This window comes from Ictidomys tridecemlineatus, chromosome 10, assembly GCF_052094955.1.
Source record: "Ictidomys tridecemlineatus isolate mIctTri1 chromosome 10, mIctTri1.hap1, whole genome shotgun sequence".
Lineage (NCBI taxonomy): Eukaryota > Metazoa > Chordata > Mammalia > Rodentia > Sciuridae > Ictidomys > Ictidomys tridecemlineatus.
This window is the reverse complement of record NC_135486.1, coordinates 55813519-55837174: the sequence shown is the minus strand read 5'-3', so window position 1 is coordinate 55837174 and position 23656 is coordinate 55813519. Positions and strand designations below refer to the sequence as shown.

General features: G+C 32.7%; 1 protein-coding gene across 11 annotated transcripts in view; it reads right to left on the bottom strand.

Annotated features, from left to right (window-relative positions):
• Window positions 1–23656, bottom strand: part of Akt3 (AKT serine/threonine kinase 3) — a 267691-nt gene that overhangs the window by 124991 nt on the left and 119044 nt on the right. For 5 of the 11 annotated variants that reach the window (XM_078022976.1, XM_078022977.1, XM_078022982.1 and 2 more), the window contains one exon: window positions 4228–4339. In XM_078022976.1, coding sequence (XP_077879102.1) covers window positions 4228–4339 — 112 coding nt within the window. Of the gene's footprint in view, window positions 1–4227; window positions 4340–15484; window positions 15533–18783; window positions 18966–20494; window positions 20602–21131; window positions 21248–23656 lie in introns of those variants that run through there. The other 6 variants (XM_040277169.2, XM_078022978.1, XM_078022979.1 and 3 more) reach the window with 5 other exon arrangements.

Sequence of the window (23656 nt, the reverse complement as noted above, 5' to 3'; positions counted from 1 at the left end):
AACTACTATGATAACTATAATCTCTCATAAAAAATTATGCTAGGAAAACTGGATATCAATGTGCAAATTAATGAAATTTGAGCCTTATCTATACAAAACCCAACCAAGTCACATGGATTAAACATTAAATTTGCATTAGCCTGAGACAATAGAACTCCTAGAAGAAAATACAGAGGTCACTTATATGACTTTGGTGTTGGCAATAATCTCAACTGTAATACCAAAAGTGTGGGCAACATATATAAATATAGACAGGTAGAACTACATCAATCAGAAAGCTTCTGTGGAGCAAAGGAAACAAACTAAGTAATGTGAGTAAACTATATGAAAAAACATACATCTGAAAAGGAGATATATATACATGTGTGTATATATGTTCTACAATTCAATAGCCAAACAGACAAAAATAACCTACCCAAATAATCCAACTTAAAAATGGGCATTTCTCCAAAGCAGACACACAAGTGACCCACAGGTATATGACAAGATATACAACATTACTATTATCAGGGAAATGCAAGTCAAAAATTACAGTGAGATAACACCTCACACTGCTAAGATAATCATTATAGAAACAATAATAATAATAGGTGTTAGCAGAGATGTGGAAAAACTGAAACCCTATGGGAATGTATAACATAGCAGTCACATATAGAATACCATATGGAGATTCCTTTAAAAATTGAAAATAGAACTACCATAAGATCTAGCAATCCAAATCCTGGGTGTTTATCCAAAGAACTGAAATGAGAAACTCAAAAGAGATATATGCCCTCCCATGTTAAATGTAACATTATTAACAATAACAAAGAGGTGGAAGCAACCTAAGTGTCTATCAACATGAATGGATAAAGAAAATATGATATACACATATAATGGAATATTCTTTAGTCTTAAAAAGAAAAGAAATCCTATTATTTAAGACAATCCAAGGTATTTGGAACTGGGGATCATTATGTTAAGTGAATTAATCCAGGCACAGAAAGTATCACATGATCTCATGCATATGGGATCTAAAGAAATTAACCTCATAGAAATTGAGAGTAGAATGGTGATCATCAGAGTTCAGGGATAATAGTGGGTAGGAAGGGACAGGGAAAGGTTGATCAATGAGTACTACGTTACCACTAGGTATAAGCAAGAAGCTCTAGTATGCTATTAATACAGTAGGGTGACTAAATGTACAATAACCTATTTGTACATTTGAAAAAGGTAGAAGAAAGAATTTTGATAGTTTTTACCTTAAGAAAATGATAAATGTTTGAGGTTAAACCTGATTTAAATATCACACAATTTATATTTATATATATATATATATCAAAACATTACAGAGTATCCCATTAATATGTACAATTTTCATGTTTTGATGCATCAGTTAAAAAAGAAACTTTAAAAAATAAATGCAGTAGTTCAATTCCCAATAGCTAAACTATGGAACCAACCTAGGTGCCCTTCAACAGATGAATGGATAAAGAAAATGTGATATATATATATATATATATATATATATAGCATTTCTCCAAAGCAGCCATAAAGAAGACTTCATGACCTTTGTCTGCAAATGGATGGATTGGGAAACTATCATGCTAAGTGAAATGAGCCAATCTCAAAAAACCAAAGTCTGAATGTTCTCTCTGATATGTAGATGCTAACACACAAAAAGCAGGGAAGGAAGAACAGAAGTTCAGTGGATTAGACAAAGGGGAACGAAGGGAAGGGAGGGGTAATGGGAATAGGAAAGACAGTAGAATGAACTGGACATAACTTTCCTTTGTTCATATATGAATACATCACCAGTGAAATTCCACATCATGTACAAGCACAAGAATGGGATCCTAATTAGAATAAATTACACTCCATGTATGTAAAATATGTCAAAATATACTCCACTGTCATGTATATCTAAAAATAACAAATTTTAAAAAAATGAATGCAGTAGAACAGCTAAGAGCATTTGGTTTAAAAATAATATGGGAAATGTTGTTTAATTACAAATTGAAAGTTTTATAAAGCTTCTCTAATTAAAACCATGCAGTGCTAGTACTAGAACAACAGAAAGATCAAGAAAATAATATAAAATAAAAATCTAAAAGCCCAAGTATTTGTCTATGTGCTATCATCTATCTGAGAGAAAAGAATTTCTTATTTACTAAGACCTAATAAGCTCACTATTTACAATAGACCAGTCTTATATCATTGACAATCTTATATCATGCATAAAATAGATTAGATACATACATTTAGTTTACATGTAGACTGGTGACAGAATACTGAAAATAGTTTTTCTAACTTTTTGAGCTTCCCTAAATCTTCACTGACATTAAAGTTATATAAAACTCCAAACATCAGATTCTAGATGAATACAGAGTTGCATGTCCCAACAGTAAAAATAAACATGCCGTTTTTCATTTCCACTAAAACTGTTTTTTCTTCTAATCACAAATGCAAATGAAAATTGATTGTTCAGTGGAATAGTGTTATATTACAGGAATAGCAAAGAATTTTAGAGTCTTAAGATTTGGCTTAAATCCAGCTTTGTGGGGTATTTAATGATGGTGGAATGTGATGAACATTATTATCCAAAGTACAGGTATGAAGACACGATTTGGTGTGAATATTCTATGTATACAACCAGAGATATGAAAATTGGGTTCTATATGTGTAATAAGAATTATAATGCATTCTGTTGTCATATATAAATTTAAAAATATATATATGTAAAATAAAATGGTGTAGTTGAAAAAAATAAATTCAGCTTAGTAAACACAAATGGAAAAATAAGTCATGCTTCAATGAGATGTTCCACTAAAAGAATATTTTCAAAGAACAAATACTGACAAAGGAGAGTTTCACTCATTCAGCCAGTCAATAAATATTATGTCAGACCCTGAACCATGTGCTGAAGATTAAAAAAATAGAAAAGAAAGTAAGGAAGACATGCTTCTTACTGTCAAGAAGCTTACAGTCTAGTGGGGAAAGCAAATAAAGATTACAGTCATGATGTAGTTGGTATAAAAGGTTCCAAGAGATATGTAAGTGTATAGCTAGGGGACCTACCTAAGTCCACAAGAGACAAAGAACTATGTGTACATTAAAGACTTAAACACATCAGCAAAGAATAATATTGGAAGTGTAGAAAAGAATATATTAATATTAAATACTAACTATAGAATTAGAAGTATTACTAATTTCTATTCCCCTATTTTTCTTTATTTTCTATATTTCCTAAAGAAATCATATATCACAATTTACTCTATTGATCAAAAAGCATTATTAAAATAACACTAAAGGACTAGATTTGTAGCTTAGTAGTAGGGTACTTGTCTGGCATATGTAAGGACCTGAGTTCAATCCTCAGCACTCACTGCACAAAACAAAACATCTACAACAAAAAAAATCCCTTTATCTTTTATAAGAATTTTTTTAAAAGGTTGTTTTTGTTTTTATTAAAATCTTAGAGAAACCTGTTATAACAAAATTTACTGTATTCATTTGAAAATAAGGCTAACAATAGCTGACTTCACAAAATTGTTGCCTAGGATCAAATATGTTAATATATGTGCAGAAAATTTTATCATTGTTTGCTAGACCTAACTCATTTATCAGGCCACCCAATAAAAGAGTAACAAGACAAAACAAGGAGGTGGGAAGGTGGGTGCAAAACTTGACTACAGATGAGGACAATGGAAATATGGTCCTGATGGAGTTGATGAGTTAGTTCCTGATGTGTTGCTGCTACTTGATTTGGCAAAGATGATAGCAATGCTATTAATCCAAGTATAACTCCCATCCCATACCTGTACCACTGAGCTTATAACAAATCTTAAAAACCTTCTCAATGAATTCTCCAGGCAGTTACTTGGAATTAATCTAAAAGCACAAGCTACTTAAAAGCTTTTACTATCACTTGTATGTCAGATTTCCAATACTAACACAATTATAATTGTTTTTAAAAAAGACAGTATGGTCACAAAAATACTTTAGTTTTTATTTTAATCATTAAATATTTTGTATTCTCTGAAGAAGTATATCTTCCAGTATTCCTAGAGGTTCAGTTTACAATGTATAACACAGTTATACATGTATTATTCCAGAACCTAAATAATAGACTATAGCATTTTGCAAATATATTTAATAAATATATTTACAAATGATGAAGTCAACTACAAATACACTTTTAGATTGAGTGTTGCTTTTTCATAAAATGAAGAAAACCAATTTTTTTACCTTTCCTCTGGAGTATCTACATGAAATGTTCTCTCTATAACGGTGGTCCACTGGAGACATCTGATAATAAATGTGTTTGGCTTTGGTCGTTCTGTTTTCATTAACTGACATTCTAGAAAGAAAATAAAATATTTCTTTAATATATACACACATATTTACACCATGAAGTAAGCAGAACTACAGAGTTCTGTTTTAAACAAAACCTAGCGCAACCTCACAGCTTTCCGTGGATCTCTGCTCAAAGTTATTCACAACCTTACATTGGTATTCCTTTTTAACCCACTGCCATTCCGCCAAATCAGCTAAACTGGATTATTTAATTTTCACAAAACACAATTTGTTCTTTCCTATATTTATACCTTTGCTCCAGCTGTTACTACTATCGGTAGTATATCACAACTTTTTATCCCACCCATGTTATCTCCAGTAGTGAAAGTAATACCCATTCTTTAAGGTCCAGATCAAATTCTGCTCCTTCCATTTTACAACACCACTTCCTCATCTATAGTCTCATTATTTATTACTGTACCCCTCATTTTTCACTTAGCATAGTCTTATAACATTTTTTTTATCTATTTAAGAGGATTTCATTTTATCCTACCTTCTGATAAGATACACTGCCTACAATTCTTAGGTATCCAGTGGGTAAAGCCAATCAAAGAAGCTAAGCAGACTTCAGAGAAAAGAATAGTGTTGTAGATAAAAATATAGATTCTAAAACCAGTGTGCCTAATTCAATTTCTTTTTCTGCCAGTAACTATACAACCTTGGACAAGTTAATTATTTCTCTGGTCTTCAATAACAAGTGGGAAAAAATAAAAGTACCTATATCACAGAATTAACACTGGGACTTATAATAAATTCATGTAATACTTAGCATAATACATGACAAAAAATAAACTTTCAATAAACACCAGCTATTATTAATGGATGTACATTTGAAATGAACTTTAGAAAATAAATTATCATAGATACCCAGAGATGCTAAGGTAGGATTGTCTATGCTTTTGAAAGAAATTAGCCTATTCCTTGGTGACAAATTCATCAGTGCTTATCTGTTTTGTCCTTTTTCCATCATTAACAACTATCTACTCCAGCATTAACAACCATTAACTACCACAACATTTTTGGTTTTAACGTCCAAGTAATTACTCACAATAGACTAATTCTTTATTGACTCTTTAAATTGAAAAAAAAATAATTCAACCAAGTTTCTCTACTTAGTTTTATTCTCTTTTCCAATAACCTTTCATGGTTTTAGCCATCCCCTTTAGTTTGTCAATTTCAAAATTCAAGCTTTATTCCAACTGGAACACCATCTTAAAATACACATCAGAAAATAGGGGCATAGCTCAGTGACAGATCATGTTCTTAGCTTGACTGAGCCCCTGGGTTTCATCCTGCCCCAACCCCTAAAAGACAAACATGTTTACTTATATAGAGAACATTTCTATCTTGTTGAATTACTAGTACCATATCTGAAACCACTGATTATCTTTCCCCCTAAATCCATTTTTCCTGGCTTTCTTCATTTTCCCATCACCTAGACTGAAACATGGAAAGAGATCTTCTTTTTTGATGTTGGTTAATACTTTCCTTTACCTGGGTTTTCCACTGGTGAAATTCTATTTCAGATTCTCACTGCCCAATGCCTAAACCTCTCTCACTGCCATAAAACTAGAATCTTCCTGCTCAGATATTGAGAGTCCACATATGTTATTTTAAAATAGCAACTGTGTGAGATATCTGACATGTCCTAAAAAGGAACTCCTGATCATTCCTACCCTGCATTCTCTGCCAGCCTCCATGATGACTTACTCCATTTCAGATGATGAAATCTCCATCTTTTCAATAACTAAAGCCAAAAACTTGGAGCCCTTTGGAGTCCTCTCTTCTCACATCATGTTCATTCCTTCCAGCTATCCTTCTGGTTCTACTTAGAAAAACATAATCCAGTTTCTGATCACTTGTCACCACTTGCACTACCTCAGACTAAGCCATCATTCTCTATCAAAACTTCAGAACAGCTCTCCCTTGCTCCTCATTTCAATTTACCCTCAACAATGAGAAATCTTAAAATGAACATCCTCAACAATATTCTATATGTTTCAATTTACTAAGAATAGAAGGCATGGGCTGGGGTTGTGGCTCAGTGGTAGAGCACCTGCCTAGCATGTGTGAGGCACTGGGTTTGATTCTCAGCATCACATACAAATAAATGAATAAAATAAAGGTCTACCAACAACTAAAAATACATACAAAAATTATTTAAAGAGAATAGAAGACAAAGTCCTTGAAAAAGTTCACCTAAGATCCTTCATGATCTGGTCCTCCCACTTACCCCACTAAATTTCTAACCTCCTCCCCCTTACTCTTTCAAACCACTTTGCCAGTTACCATGGCTTCAATCATGCATTTTTTTCCTCCCACAATGGGATGTACTCTCAGCTGAGGGCTTTTTGGTAAGCTATGCCCTCTGCCTGGCATTCTTTTCCCTCACATATCCCCACAGAAGACTCCCTGACTTCCCTCAAGTCTTAGATCAATTCTAACCTTCACATTTATGCCTACCTTGGGCATTCTTTTTAATACAATCTGGACCCCATGTACATTACTCCCCAACTTTTTATCTGCTCTACTTTTATGAGATGACAAACAGTATATTTCTTGTTTATCTTCTGTCTCCTCAACTAAAATGTAAGCTCCATTGACATATTCTTAGTGCCTGACACACAGTGAACATTCAATATTTTCCAAATGAATGAATTCTGGGAGTAAAAAAAATCCAACAATTTTGATAATACATGAAAAAAGAGAATTTCTGGGGCAATTTTCTTATATAAACAGGGAGAAATAGAATTTACTGGACAAGTAGAAAGGATGCTCTAGTCAGAAGTACAGATAGATTAGTGATGGAGCAGGAGAGCAGATAGAATAAAAGGACCCAAATGAAGTTAAGGGTATAGATGCAAGTGGGAGCTGGTAAAAATTATTTTCTCCTTGCTTCAATTTTTTCAGTGAATTAGGATACAAAGTCATCTACTAAGAACAGAACTGAAAGAGGACACTTTGGGGCTTTGAGAAAAAAGAAAATATGAAATAGCATTCTAGGAAAATGGAAAAGCAAACAGATGAGGAACATTAAGAGGCAACTTGGACTTAATGTTCAAGAATTTAAAGTACTACCAGAGATCATAGTTGTTTATTATTCCCTAGATATACTTAACTACATGGGTGCGGGTGGGGAACACTGAGAACAGAATTTAAGCAGACTGTTTTAACCAGTAAAGTTTGACAAAACAACAACAAAAAAATGGAAAAGAGTAGAAGCAGCAAGGCAAGGGAGTGATTAAGATAATCAAGCAAGGAATTTAAAATGAGTTTGGAAGGAAAGGAGAACTTTGATGTGTATAAGGAAAAGGTAATGCAATTAATAGATTATAAAAATCCATTCTATCATAATTAAACCTTGTACAACAAAGTTACACATTTTTTGAATTATGAAAGTTTAAAAATACCAAATACAGTAGGTCAGTTTGTGGTGTTTGAAATATCAAATTTTTAAAATACTGGACACTATACCCATTTATACCAATAAGGAGCCACCAAAATTCCTACGACTCACTCTGCCCAGCAGACTTTCTCTCTTTGAAATCCATTATTACTTCTCATTTCCCTCTTTTTAAAGAAATCCTATTAAATTTCCAGCTGGTAGTTCACTATATTGTCCTGTATATATGTTATTTTGATCTTTTAATCAAATTACTTAAAAGTTAGGACTTAGTTGTATAGTTCTTCCTACAGTACCTAAGACTGGGACACTACATAAAGGTACATAGTTAATAACTATTGATCAACTGACTTTGTTTTTGTTTTTGTACTGGGATTAAACCCGGGGGTCCTTTACCCCTGAGCTAACATTCCTACTCCTTTATTATTATTTTAATTTCAAGACACGGTCTTACTAAGTTGATGAAGCTGGACTCAAATTTGTGATTCTCCTGCTTCAGTCTCCCAAATGGCTGGAATTACAGGTGTGCGCCACAGTGCCTAGCTGACTGACCAGCTTTCAATGCAAACAAAAGACAAAACTTTTATAAGAGGGGCAGATGTGAAAGAAATACTAGAGAGAGCACTGTGGAACAGAGCAGAAAAGGAAAGAACATCCAAGGTCAGGTTTATCCATTTTATTTAACGTTCCCATTGTCATGATTTAGAAGTAATTAAGAAAACAGACTTTGAAATTAAAATACTACTTATTGATGGGGTTGGCTATTTATTTATTTATTTTTGGTGTTAAGTTTTTTGAGTGCTTTACATATCCTGAAGATTGTGTTCTATATGATGTGCATGTGGTAAAGATTTTCTCCCATTCTGTAAGCTCTCTCTTCGCATTATTTTTTCTTTTGCTGAAAAGAAGCTTTTTAGTTTGAATCTATCCCATGTATTGATTCTTCATTTTATTTCTTATGCTTTAAGTAGTTTTGTTAAGTTAGGTCCTAATCTGACATTATGAAGATATGGACCTACTTTTTCTTCTATTAGGCACAGGTCCTTGATCCACGTTGAGTTTTGTGCAAGGTGAAAGATTTAACATCATTTTGCTGCATATGGATTTCCAGTTTTCCCAGCACCATTTGTTAAAAAGGTTATCTTTTCTCCAATGTATGTTTACGGTGCCTTTGTCTAGTATGAGATAACTGTATTTATGTGAATCTACCTCTGTATCTTCTATTTTGTACCACTGGTCTTATCATACACTATCAACTGTGCTTTCCTAGTCAAAGTACTTTACGTCTATAAATTCTCATCTTTAAAAGCACTATCAGGAATTAAAGAAAAACTTAAAAGGAAGTCTATTTTCAGCACCACACCTAAATGAGGTTTAAGTGATATAATTTAAAAAACTTCTCAATATTAGAATTTAAAAAGCTGTTTAAAATACTATCAGGTTTCAGGTGAATCTCAATTATTCTTATTTTAAAGCTGCTACAAACAATGGTAATTTATTTTAATTATCATTCTCAACAGACCACAGAAATACACTGTCTAGAAAAGAATAAAATATTTGTATGTATTTATGTATGGGGTAGTTTGGAAAAAATATTTAAATAAATAACATGATGACCAAGGCATTAATGCACAATTCAAATGTTTTAACTAAATTTGCTAAGTATTTGTAGACTCAACAATATATGAAATAGTATTCCTGGACCAAACATTATATAAGAATTTGGGAATATAAAACTGAGGAAGAAACTACCAACTAACACATCATATTCTATTATTAATCATTCTACTCATGTCATTACAAAGTGGTATTTTATTAATACCATGAAGGTTTTAATCAGGTCCTTATAAGGTCCCCAGACTAACAAAAATATTATGTGTAATTACAAATAGCATAATAGAAATAAATCTATATTTTATAGGTCTTAGTATAAAATACTCTGCAAGAAAATTGAATTTCTAAATAATGCTCATTAGGTTGAGACTACAGAAAAGAGAAGTGGCTACCAAGATATTCCCACTGGTACCTGGGTCCTACCAATAGAAGAGAATATTCTATCACAGTATCCTAGGGTGTGTTGCTGTACATAAACAAGAGTAATTTGTGAAGCTGAATAGTTGAAATTTTAAATTACCATGCTAAAACAAATGACCCAGTATATAGAAAAAGTATATAGAAAAAGGTTGGGATTTTGTTTATAAGCCATAATAAGAATTATGAAAACATTTTCTAGCTCTGTAAAAATGAAAAACAAAGGATACTAAAAAAAGTTCCAAGTTTTTAGATCATGTTGGTTGCTGATCTGAATATTTCTATTCTTTTTGTTTTGTTTTGGGGGGGGGGTACCAGGGATTGAACTCAGGGACAGTTGAGCACTGAGCCACATCCCTAGCCCTATTTATTGTATTTTATTAGAGACAAGGTCTCACTGAATTGCTTAGCACCTGGCTAAATTGCTGAGGCTGGCTTTGAACTTGCGATCCTCCTGCCTCCGTCCGCCTCCTGAGCCGCTGGGAAATATTTCTATTCTTAAAGGGTATTTAAGAGATTCTTAAAGAGCATTAGACAATACTCATTAGAAGAACATTTTTCTTTTGGTTACGTAAAGAATCCAAATCAAACCAGACCACTTTAAAACTTAGAAGTTGGAAGCTTTGGATAGAGATTCTTAATGTTATTAATCAAATGCTTGTGAATTCTGGACTCATTTAACACACATCAGTAAAGTATTCTTACATAAAATGCAAAACAACTAATTTTTATTCTATCAATGTGATATTTTTGGTTATTTGTTACAGTGGTACTTTAACAGTTATACTAGTTATACAAGTTGCTCTCCTGAGAAACTTGAAAATCAAGCTGAATTTCAAATGCTCTGCTTACTTTATACCATTCTGAATCACAGATGACAAAAGTTTATTCAAAGCTAAAATTACTCTGTAAACTTGAAAGTCAATTAGCAGGACTGCAATATACCAGAAAAACAGACACGCCCAAAACAAAGTTCTGGAGATTATCTGTTTAGATTTCAACATTTAATCTTTAAATACTAATTTTATTCTTCAAAAATAAATTCTCCCAATATTCAATGTAAAAAAAAGGTATAATAGTAGTCCATTAAATCCATTATAAAATAATCCCCATAGACAGTTATAATGACCATAAATCAAAATAACACTGGATATTCATTAATGGAGACAAAAACATTTTCTCCTTCTTCTGTTTTATGTTTTCACTATCTAGAGACAAAAAGAGATGGTGGCTGCACAAGGTGCCTTAGGTAAGGTGAATGCCCTGGTAGAAAGTAATTCCAGCAGGAGATCAGGTGAGTAATTACTATGTTCAAGGCACTGCACCCACTAAGTAGTTCCTACACATTGATCATTCATCCCAAAGGACAAACCTAAAAAGTGTTGTTATCCTCATTCTATAAATGAGCAAATTTAAAAGACTAAAATCTTCTAAATAATTTGTTTGAAACAAGCAACTTATTAGAAACTACATAGGATTTACCCTAGGTCTATCTAAATCCAAATATGAAAAGACTATAATGCTAGGAAAAGTGCTTTTAAAAATCAATAATCCAAATAAATTTCATGATTGCTTTTTCTATTCTATAAGGAATGATGTTAGGATTTTAATTGGAATTACATTAAATCTGTATAGTGGTTTGGGTGGTATGGCCATTTTGACAATATTAATTTTGCCTATACAAAAGCATGGGAAATCTTTCCATTTTCTAAGGTCTTCTTCAACTTTTTCTTTAGAGTTCTGTAGTTTTCATTGTAGAGGTCTTTTACTTCTATAGTAACGCAGCCACATCAATTTTCATAGCAGCTCAATTCACAATAGCTAAATTGTGGAAGTAACCTAGATGCCCTTTAATAGATAAATGGATAAAGAAACTGTGGTATATATACACAATGAAATATTACTCAGTATTAAAAGAGAATAAAATTATGGCATTTGCAGGTAAATGGATGGAGCTGGAGAATATCATGCTAAGCGAAGTAAGCCAATCCCAAAAAACCAAAGGCAGAATGTCCTCTTTGATAAGTGGATGCTGATCCATAAGGGGGAGGGGTAGGCATGGGAAAAATGGAGGAACTTTGGGCAAAGAGGAGGGAGGGTAGAGAGGGTGCATGGGGGCAGAAAAGATGTGGAATGAGTTAGACATCATTACTCTAGGTACACGTATGACTGCACATGTGTGACACTATATTGGGTACAATCATACAAATGTAAAGTTGTGCTGTAATTGTGTCCAATGAATCAAAATGAATTCTGCTGTCATATATACCTAATTGAAATAAATAAATTAATTTTGAAAAATCAATAAAACTTGGGTTAAAGATGTAGCTCAGAGGTAGAGTGCTTGTCTAACATGCACAAAGTGTCAGGTTTGATCCCCATTATGGCTAAATAAATAAATCAGTAATCTTTTGTGAAATGGGACAGTTTGGTCCCTATTCTACCTCTTCCCCATACCATTTCTTAACATGGCCATTCTCCTATCTCTGACGCCTTTTTCCCCCAGTGACAAAACCCAGAATAATTGTCACCTGGTAACAAAGTTTAAGGGAAATGAGAGCACCTAGTATGCTTGTTTTTGGATCTGACCACTGAAGGTTACAGGGATATGGATTATCCCCTATCAGGATTCTGTTCCATGGCATTTCTACTCCTCCGGTTAGGACCTAGTTAGGGATATAGAAAGAGTTGGTTCAGAACAAGTTGTTGAAGGGAAGCAAGATAGTCAGGACAGCAAAATAAAAGGCAGCAGAGCCTCTGGGGTCTTTCACTGCTGGGTCATACACTCTGCAATACTAATTACGTTAACACCAATAAAACTGATTAATTACTACTGATGGAAAAATTGATTCCTAAAACTGACTGTATGAATCCAGCTCAACATTTTTAGTTATTTTTGTCTAAATCTATTACTCTGAGACAATGTATTTTTTTTTCACATGAGGAAACATGAAAAAAAAAACAAGTAAGTTCCTATATTTTATAATAGAAGGAATTCAATAAATAAGAAGGTGGAATCAGGTTTCTAATACTGTATTTTATATGATAAGATGTTTTTCACTTATGATCCATATTCCAAATTCTAAAATTTTATAATAAACCTTACTACTTTTGTATATACATGGGATAATATTTGTGGATTTAAACTGAATTTGAAAAAAAGAAATTATGACACATTAATAAAACAACACATTTTTCTTTGATGAATATGGTCACCACAGATACCACTATTTGCCAAAAGCACATTTTTAGAGCCAGCATTTTACTCATTCATATTTGTTATGGTTTAGATGTAAGGTATCCCCTCAAAGCTCCTGATAATGCAGGAATATTCATAGGTAAAATGATTATGAGAGCTATGACCTAACTGGACTATCCTAGCTTAAATGGACTGAATGGGTGGTAACTGTAGGCAGCAGGGATAAGGCTGGAGAGGTGGGTCACTGAGGTGCATCTTTCCTGGGGCCTTTCCCTCTCCCTCCCTCATCATGACAGGAGCAACTTCCCTTAGCCAAGTCCTTCGCATGATATGCTGCCTCACCTGTCTGAACTAAAACCTTTGAGCTGTAAATAAACCAGTGAGCTGTAAATAAACTTTTCCTCCTTTAAGTTGTACTTGTCATGTATTTTGGTCACAGCCATGTGAAAGCTAACTAAAGCACTATTTTCCTATATGCCTGCCCACCAAATTCTGCCTCTCATGAAACAAACACAATCTTAAGAGTAAAATAATTTCTCTAGGAACATCCTCGGTGAGGTGAAATTTCAAGTAAAATCACATTGTAGTCATTTTGGAATAAAAATTAAAATGCAAAACTGACATGAAGCATTAGCTGAGAGAATTTTAAAAGGCAGACAAACATTTAATGGACTTAAAATATGGAATTAAACATAATGGTTTCATTTTTAAACTTTTTTTGCAATATTATTGTCATGGGCCTTTTATAAAGTATGGTAAACTACATATAACAAATATATATAACATATATACACAATTTAACACTTCAACCATTTTAAGTATATGTTTGTAACACTAATAAATTCACATTGCTTTATAGACAAATTATTTTTTGAACTTATTTCCTTACTTACTCCATTATACAAATCATCCATGCTTAATATAAAAAAAATTCATAAATAAGGCAAAAACTATTAACCATAATACTACCAAATATAACCACTGTTAATGTTTTAATGCATATTCTTCAGATCTTTTCAAAGTACTTTTTAAAAGTGACCATAATTGACTATACTACATGTTGTGGATATTTTGCATTTCAATAAATATAGATTTTCATCATCAATATTTAATGGTGGTATAAAACTTCACTGGAAAGCAAATGGTAAATCTGAATTTGATTCATATTAGATAATGCTGAAGCTAAGTTCTGACTATGTTATGATTTAGATTGAAGGTATTCCCCGCCAAAAGCTTACATGTTAAACAATGCAAGAATTTTCAGACGTGAAATGATTATGAGACTGTTAACCTAATCAGCAGATTAACACACTGATATGGATTAACTGATCTGTAACAGGTAGAAAAATCCTCAGTGAGGAAAAACTTATGGAATGAACTGCTGCCCAATTCTAGCAAATAAAACCAAGATTTTCTTCTACTTTTTTTGGGGGGGAGGGGGTGGATCTAATCCAGAGTTTTGAATATACCACTGAGATATACCTCCAGCTCCAACTAAGATCTGTAAACCAAGGGGGGTAAAGAGGAGACGTAAAAAAGAAAGATCTTCAATAAGTTGTTAAGGGCTTTGGATTTGATATTGGAAGGGTCTCTTATGGCTTTTGCAGCCCTTCTGATTAAGCTCCATCCCCATGTGGCAAAACTGGTGTCTCTCCTTGGAGGTCCTATTATTATCTATTCTCAACCTAGCAGAAAGAGTGTGTGTGTGTGTGTGTGTGTGTGTGTGTGTGTGTGTGTGTGTTTCTTTTTAAATCTTCCAAGCTGAAATTACTTAGACACTATAGATTTTCTATTCATTTAATTTCTCTATCATTTTCCTAATCATTCAAAAAAATCTCCTGTTTGATTCATCTCTTTCAACCCACATGGCCAAGCCATCAACATTCATGTTAACAGTTCCTTCATTTCTCTTACAACCATCCCTTCATTTCAGTGCTGACACCCAACCCGGGAACTTATAACCAAAATTTGGATCACTGAAATGGCCTCCCAGATGGTCCCCTTCTCCAGCCTTCTGCCTCTTCAAGTTGTCCTATGTACTACCAGCCAGATTAGTCTTACTCAGATTCTTATTCCATATATCATTCTCCTCCTCAAAAACATTCTACTATTTTCAGGACAGAATTCAAATTCCTTAGCCTGACTTTCAAAACTATTCATAATTACATTCTGCTAACTTCAGGACAGAATTCAAATTCCTTAGCTGGACTTTTAAACTCTTCATTAAGTACCTTTCTTAAAAAAAATTTGAAATTTTATTCCTTATCACTAAAAACTATGAGTACTTTCTATGGCTAAATATCTCTTTACTAAACCCTAACCATTTTCTATTTTTCTTAAATTTGGGATTTAGAAACACTACCCATTCTTTTTACTTAGATACTAGTCATCCAAGATCTTCTCTAATTATTCCAGACCAGATACCCTACCTGTGAAAATTGACTGTACTTAAAATTTATATCCCATATGTTTGCATTTTATCATGTTTTGATTTGTTTCATGTGAAGCTTCCTTACCTGTTTTGTAAACTTCAGGGAATGTGGAATGCTTCTTTTATTCATCACAATGTAAGTATACAGATAGACTGAATCTAAAAATAAAATTTTCAAACTAGGAAATATTTTAAACACAATATAATTTATCACATCTAACTGTCTTTTTTCTCATAAAATAACTTTAATATTTTAATGTTTGCTTTCTTTTAGAAAAAAAAATTTACCTCATGATCTTTTCACCCCAAATCTTATATATTTCAATACCTAAATGTTCCATTTTGACTACTTTGGAAAACATCAGTAATAAATATTCTAGAAGAAAAATACATGCATTAAGCTTATGTGTGTATATATGTTTAAATAAGTTCTAATAACATAATTTGATAAAAAATATTGAAGCCCTAATCACATTCTTGGTTTCAAAACAACAGCTCTAAAGTTAAGAATACCTTTACTTCCCAGGGAAAGTAGTAGAACATTATATTCACAAATTTTAAAAAAAATCATCCCTTTGGAGAAAACTATAAAGTCAAAAGCCCACTTATAAAGAACTGTCAAAATAAAGAATGAGTTTTGGAAGATTACATACAACCAAATACTTTCACTAAAGTCATAAATAAAGATGACCTGTTATAACTTGATTCTGATCTTTCTGGAAAATACTCTCTTACTGTTTGAAATATTAAGGAAACGGTATAAATATTTTTCTTTTCATTCCAGGAATTCTAATTCCAAATAAAGTAGCCGGATTTTAAGAGGTTTCAGTCACAGCTATAAAGAAATATCTAAGTCTTTAGTAGAAAAAGGAGAAGAAGAAGAAGAAAAAGGAGGAGAAGGAGGGAGAAGAAGAGAGGAGGAGAGGGAGAGAGGAGGAGGGGGAGGGGAGGAGGAGAAGAAGAAGAAGGAGAAGAAGAAGAAAAACACTTTATTTTAAAATTGGTTTAACTGAGACACAGCATGCTAAATGAAAAGACCCATTAGAATCAGCTCACTCAGTCACCTTTAGAAGAACAGGAAAAGAAACCTTAAATCTTTGGCAGTTTAGGTCAATAAGGAAAGTTTACATTACACACTTCACAAAAATTATTTTTAAAATAGTCAACCAATAAGCAATTATTTTAGCATATATGAGCTGTTTTACTACATTAAGGTTTTATATACATTATTTCTCACTTAATCATCTCAATAAAATTCTAAAGTATTTTTTTATTTCTAGTTCATAAATCAAAAAGAAATAAAGCTATTTGATTTTTAAGTCACTTATTCAAAGTCATCAAGCAATTAAAGAGGTACAACTTGCATTTAAAATCCAGGTTTTCTAGGTCTACACTTTTGGCTCTTCTTTTCATAACACGTACTATATTGGGCATGCTGGCTGCTTTTAACAGGGGAAGTACATTTTTATTTCTGTAAGAAGCTTTATATATTTTTCTTGCTGGTTTTAGACAAATAAATTGTTAGAAACAGGTGACTATAGAGTACTTGATGTATGTTTTTCCCAGAGAAAATTGACCAAACTTGTTACTTAGTATTCATGCACTAAAAATAATTGTCACCAACCTTGAGAGTATGACATTTTAAACCACCAATGATTATAAGATAGAAAAAGTTTAAGTGATAGATAAACTGTAAATAAACAATACTGTTCCAGGATTTCTTTTTAGAAATTACATTTGGAAAATGTCTTCTGTCATGAGATTAGCTGAATAAGGCTCAGAGAACATTTGAAATATTTATTGGTCAAAATACTAAAAACCTTGCATGAATTAATATGGTCCAGAGTTGCCTGGAATCTAACATCAGAACTTATTAAGCCCTGTCACTCTAAGTCAACTTTTTTATTCCTTAGTCATATCTTAAGAATAAAGAGCCATTAATAGGAAAAAATAGATAACTTTCTAAAATAACAGAAATTTCAAAGAATTATGAGAGGTAAACAGTAAATCTATAAATAGTACAGCTTAACAAATATTTTAATATTCTATTTCCATAGGACTACTGCTAAGTTCAAAGGAAACAATTATTATGAAAGTAATGCTAAAAAGAAAATAGTATGTTTATTTTAAATTATCTTATAAGAATGCCCTGTAGAAATAGAAACTTTTTCAGTATGCTTTTGGAAGCAATAACTGTTGCTGGTTGGATGATTCAATTAACATGAACTATTCTGGCATGTTTCAAAAGCATTACCATTTTAAAACGTAAAAAAATGTCTAAAACTGCAACCATAGTAATAAATTCCGAGTGGATGGGTTGGGGGGTGAGGGAGAAAAACAATGACAAATTGGTCCAAAAGGACACTGAGACTTCATATTTGGAAGACTATTGTGCTGACAATTAGTAACAGAGGAAGCAGAACACAAAACAAGTGAATGAAAAAGGCTGAACTTGCAATGAAAGACCTTATTATAGCGCAGAAACATTATTGTAATAAAGGGGCAATGTACTCTCCTCTATAAAACTTCCAAACAGGCATCCTAGTATCTGTTATCTTCTCCTGCATTTCATTTTTTCATTAGCATCTGCTTGATTATGTATTATTTCAAATCCAAAAGAATTCCTCTATATCTTTTCTAAATTCCAAGGTTAAAGATCCTTCTTCCTCTCTGGCCTTACGCCTAATTTAACTTTACTCAAGATATAATAAATGCTCTAAAATTAACATAAAGAAAGGAGGACCAGAAAAGGAAGTGATTTATAATTAACAACTCAGAGAAAGAAAGAAAGAAAGAGAGAAAGAGAGAAAGAAAAAAAGAAAGAAAGAAAGAAAGATAGATAGATAGATAGATAGATAGATAGATAGATAGATAGATAGATAGATAGATATGTGTCCCTAAAGTCTAATTTGTTTAAAATGAATGTCGTGATCCACACCTGTAATCCCAGCAACTCGGGAGGCTAAGGCAAGAGTATCTTAAATTCAAGGCCAGCCTAGGCAACTTATGGAGACAAGAAAAAAAAAAAAAAGCTGGGGAAATAGCTCAGTGGTGGAATAGCATCTCTGGAATCAAACTCTAATTACCCCGCCCCCACACAACCACACACACACACACACAAAGCAATGATTATATAATTCATCACAAATATTCAAATCATCCTGTCTTTGAAGACTGTTGTTTTCCCTATGACTCCTCTTACATAATTAGAAGAGCAATGTTATAAACTTCACATCTAGTGATTCCTCTGCATTAAGACTTAGTTTGCTCAAATGAAAGTAACCAAAAGTTCTGAAATACATCTTCATATACTAATTGAGAATGACAAGATTTGATTCATGATACTAACATACAAACTAGTCTAGAGGCATGGAATGTCCATACCTTCTGCATTGCCCACAGTAGAAAGCATCTTGCCCCAAGGCCCTAAGGTGGTCAGAGATGCTATTGATAGGTGGTAAAATGGAAAAAGCATTAGCCTTGAAACGTGAAATCTGTGGTCTAGTCTCTAGTTCCACCACTGAAGACATGCATTACTCCTGGGAAATTCCATGAGCCAAGTTTCTCTAGGTATAAAATAGAAAAAAGATTATTTTGAAAGAATATTAAAAAGAATTAATGTATGTGTATAATATGGCACATAGATGCTCAACAAATGGTAATTTATTATAATAACTGCTCAATGGACTAGCCAATTTAAGAAATTATTATCTGCTTCTGACAGACAAATCACTGGATTTTAGAAGGACCTCTGAGATCCTTCAGTGAAATTCCTTTACTTTACATATGAGAAAATTCTGAGTCTCAGAATGACTGAATGTTCAGATTAAAATTATATAATGAATTTCTACCAAATAATCATCCATCATATCCACCTATATTTGTCTTTCTGTTCTAGCACGAATCTCATTACAAACAAAATAAAGGCAATTAGTAACAGAGGCGAGAGTCCACTATTAACCAACTGTGTATAATACTTGGCATACCACTAAGCTTCAATGGATGATGAAAAGAGAGTTGTTATCTCTGAACCCGAGAGATGATCAAATGCATTCAATGCTAGGCCATAGTTCAAATCATCATTCTGCCATTTGCTTGCTTTTAGACTCTGGGAAAGAGTTTTAATATTTCTAGGTTTGTTTTATTATTCATTTTCAAAATAAAATTATAAATATTTATTTCAGGTTGTTCTTATGATGTCAAATGTGATTAGAGAAGAAAAGTACCTGGTACATAATAGGCTTCAAAAAATATATTATTTCTCTTCCCTTACTTCCACAAATCCCTCTGAATTTCCTATGTATTTAGATGGGATTAAAACACTGAATTTAATGGGTATATAATCATGATTCTAATTACAATTTCAAAAACTACACACAATCCTCTATAGAAACTAAAAATCTTATGTTATAAAAACAATACATTGAAAATAAACGTTTAACAAATAAGTCAAGTAGGTATCTACACTTAACCAAAAATTACAAATTTAACTGGTCATAAGTACTTTCAGAAAGGCAAGAAAAAAAGAATTATTTTTATCCTTCATATATGAAAGGGTATCATGGAGGAAAATGCTGGGATTAGTGATAAAATAAAAACAATACAAGGATCCTTAACTCAGTATCAAAATGCTGCCTGGTGTTGAGTAGTATTATGCCTGAAAATTTTTAGCTGGAAATCAGATATACTATTTACATTAAATAAATAATTTAATTCAGATATATTATTTGCATTAAATAAGTAATATAATGCAAGAAAAATTCTACAGTAAATCCACCACAACCACCTTGTCACACAGATTGCAGTTCGTGATCATCAAACCATTCCCCACCCACACCACCCTGCCACTCCTACAGAAAAGGAATTAGTATTAGCAGAGAGAAATAGTGAAAACTTTTCCAATTTAAAAGCTACCATTTAAAACTTTAAGCTAAAAAGAAGAAAATTGCCATTAAAGTAGGATTTTAAAATAAAGTATTTACTTGTGTCAATAAATATATTTTATATTCTACTAGAAAATGAACAGCAATAGCACTTAGAAACCGCACATAAAACACCAGGTAAACTATAAAGTCTTCTAGAGCCTAACTCTGACCTTGGGAAAACAAAGTGTCTGTTATGACTGATGCATTCCATTAAATATTTCTTGTGTCATATTTATTTCTATCGTTTATCCTTCTTTCTCCTTTGTTATTTTTCATTCTGTAAATGGACAGGAAAATAATATCATCTGGAGCTTTTATTCACTCCTGAGGATTTCAGACCCATTTAATTCAACAAGAAGACATTCAGCCAAAGTTTCTCTGAAACAATTTTTCAAATTAATTCTGTTCTTATAGTTACCTAGAATCTATCTTACCTTTGGAAATTTTAGTATATCTCCAGAGAATTTCAATTTCCAAAGAAGTTTTCTTGATGAGCCAATCTTTAATAATACTTCCTTTCCTAAACTCTAACTGCATATTTTAATAGTAAAATTTACTTCAAAACTTAACTTTAAAATTTGTCTAAGTATCAATTTTAATTGTTTGTGGCAGATTTTGCTACTATAAATTCTTCAAAGCCAAGGGCTATACTATTTATCAGTGAAATAATGAACGCAGGATTTGAAGTCAACATTATCTTAATCGTGGGTTTAAATTCTGGCTCTGCCAGTTGTTAGATAAGTGACCTTTAAAAGCATGTCACACAGCCTCTCTGAATGTCTTTAAAATGGGGAACAAAATACTTACCTCACAGTGTTGTTGTGAAGATTAAAAGAGATAACATATGTAAAAGGACTTGGTACATAGTAACTCTCAAAGAAAGGTTGGCTTCCTTCCTTATTTCCTTCTTTTTCCCTCAGTACCTGGTACAATGTTGAGAACATAATAACCCTCAATAAAAACTTTCTAAATATTCATCAGAACTTACACTTCCCAAATATATAGATAACGTTTTCAAATTGTTGTTAACTTGAAATCATACACAGACACACACACCACACACACACACACACACACACACACACACACACACACACACACACACGATAGGAAATGTCAAACCAGAGTAAGTACGTAAGATTGTTACCTGGAAGAACTAAGTAAGGAAATTAAGGAAGGAGTCTGAAGTGAATGTACTTAAAAATAACTCAGTGATAATAATTATGAATAGGGTGTTCCCTTACGTAAACAGCTATGGACAACTGACAGTTGAATGCTGACCTTAGGAAAAATTAAGTGACAGAGAGGGAGAGGGGCAAGCAGAGAGGAAAGGTATGGAGTGGGTTATTCGAAGAAAGGGGAAGAAAGGAACGTAGAAGGAAAAGACGGAACATTGGTTATACTGCATCTCTTTTTATGTCCCGATACCACTTGATGTAAGCTATTGAAACTGATCATTCCTTGCCCACCTTCCCCTAAAAACAATTCCCAGAATCCCTCCACCTTTCAAAAAAAGTAGCAACTTAAGAGCCATATTAACTTTAATTATCCCTCCAATGAAGGATAACCAAGAGATCATCTTAGAATAGCCAGAAAGATTTTTATTGCCTTTATTAAAAAACAAAACAACTTTTGACTAAAAGCTACAATGATAACCACATGGGCCCTCCTCAGCCTGCAAAAGCTTTGTCTTCCAAAGGCTAGAGAGTCTGAAGAATTTGGTCCTCACTCAGTTCCTCTAGACCTCATCCAAAGCCCTAAGGCAGAGCCAATGATAACTCCCTTTTGGCCACAGTGGTTTTGTTTTGTTTTGTTTTTGCCAAAAGGAGGTATAAGCAGACTTGGTGAATGTATCTCACATTGTTTAGTTGTAACAAGAATTAGCCCCTAGGATCCAAGTCCCTGGCATTAAATAAAACTGGAGTCTCCCCCTTTCCTTCCCAAGTGGCCCAATCAAGCAATAGCAATTGGCCTTAACCGCAAGGGATTGCTGTAAAGGTTTTCCTTAAAATCTATAATAGTATTTAAAGAAAACTCAACAAAGCAGTTTTCTTTCCACTCCAATGAAATTTAGCTACAGAGAGAAGAATGACTGCCAATTCAACAAATATTACTGAGCATCTTCTCATATTAATACTTCAATTTGGGTAGCACCTTTCAAATTTACAATATTTTCACATATATCATCTCATTTAATCTTGACTGTACCTGTGAGAAATACATTATTGTTATCCTTGCTGTTCAAAGATGAGAAGAATGAAGATCAAAAAACTTACGTGATTTGTCCAACGTCACAAAGCTACTGAAGAAGTTAAAAAAAAATCAAGTTAAACTCCCAAATCCAATGATCTTCCACTATACCAGAGACTGAAACAAATGCTATAGAAAAAGTTTTAAATGTGTATATACGAGTCATCACCTTCTAGAAGTGGACTGATCTTTCTGATTCTACATAAGCATCCATATTCCTTTATATTTTAACAAATGAGATACAGAAGATAAAGCCTACTGATGATTTTGGATTAGATTAGGAAACAAAGGTGAGAGATTCAAGATACTGGCTGTCAAACAGAAATCTGAGCAGGTCACCTAGGGTGTTAATAATTAGTGAAACTATATAGTGGGAAACTCAAATAGTACACACATAAGTTTATATTTATAAACTTTCAGAGATGCACTGGGTTGCTTTCTTACCCCTGAAAGCTAGATTTGAAACACATGACTGCCAGAGTATTTTCCAATAATATAGGGTTACACTTTTTCTTGTCAAACTGGAGTGCAATTTGAATAAAAGGGAGGAAACAAGTGACAAGTAAGGCATTGTTACCTTGTAGTCTGGAGGGTGGGGGGAAAGACTTCCTTTTAAAGTGATTTTTAGAAAGGTTTTCTTCATTTTCAATTCTAAATTTGGTTAATGGGTTAAGTTTTGCAAACAATATATTAACATAACATCATTTATGATAATGAAGCCTGGGAACAAATTTAACTAAATTTACAATAAGACACTTTATGATGAATATTTAAATATTTAGTACTTACACTAAGATATACCTATTGCTAGATTTAACTTTCCATTTACCTCAAAGTTTGATCACAAGTAAGGATAAGAAAGCATCAAATCATCAAATGATCAAGTACATAAAAAAATGGCCTAAGAAATCAAGGAAAATAAAAACACGATTAGAAATTCCATATGTTATTGAACCTAAAAGAATATAGCAATTAGCTTCAAAAATAACATGTAAAACATTAAGGAGTAACAGAAGAAAAAAGGAAAAGATATAGAGTATATAAATATAGTTATGATTTTGGGCAAGTGTGTTGGATATATA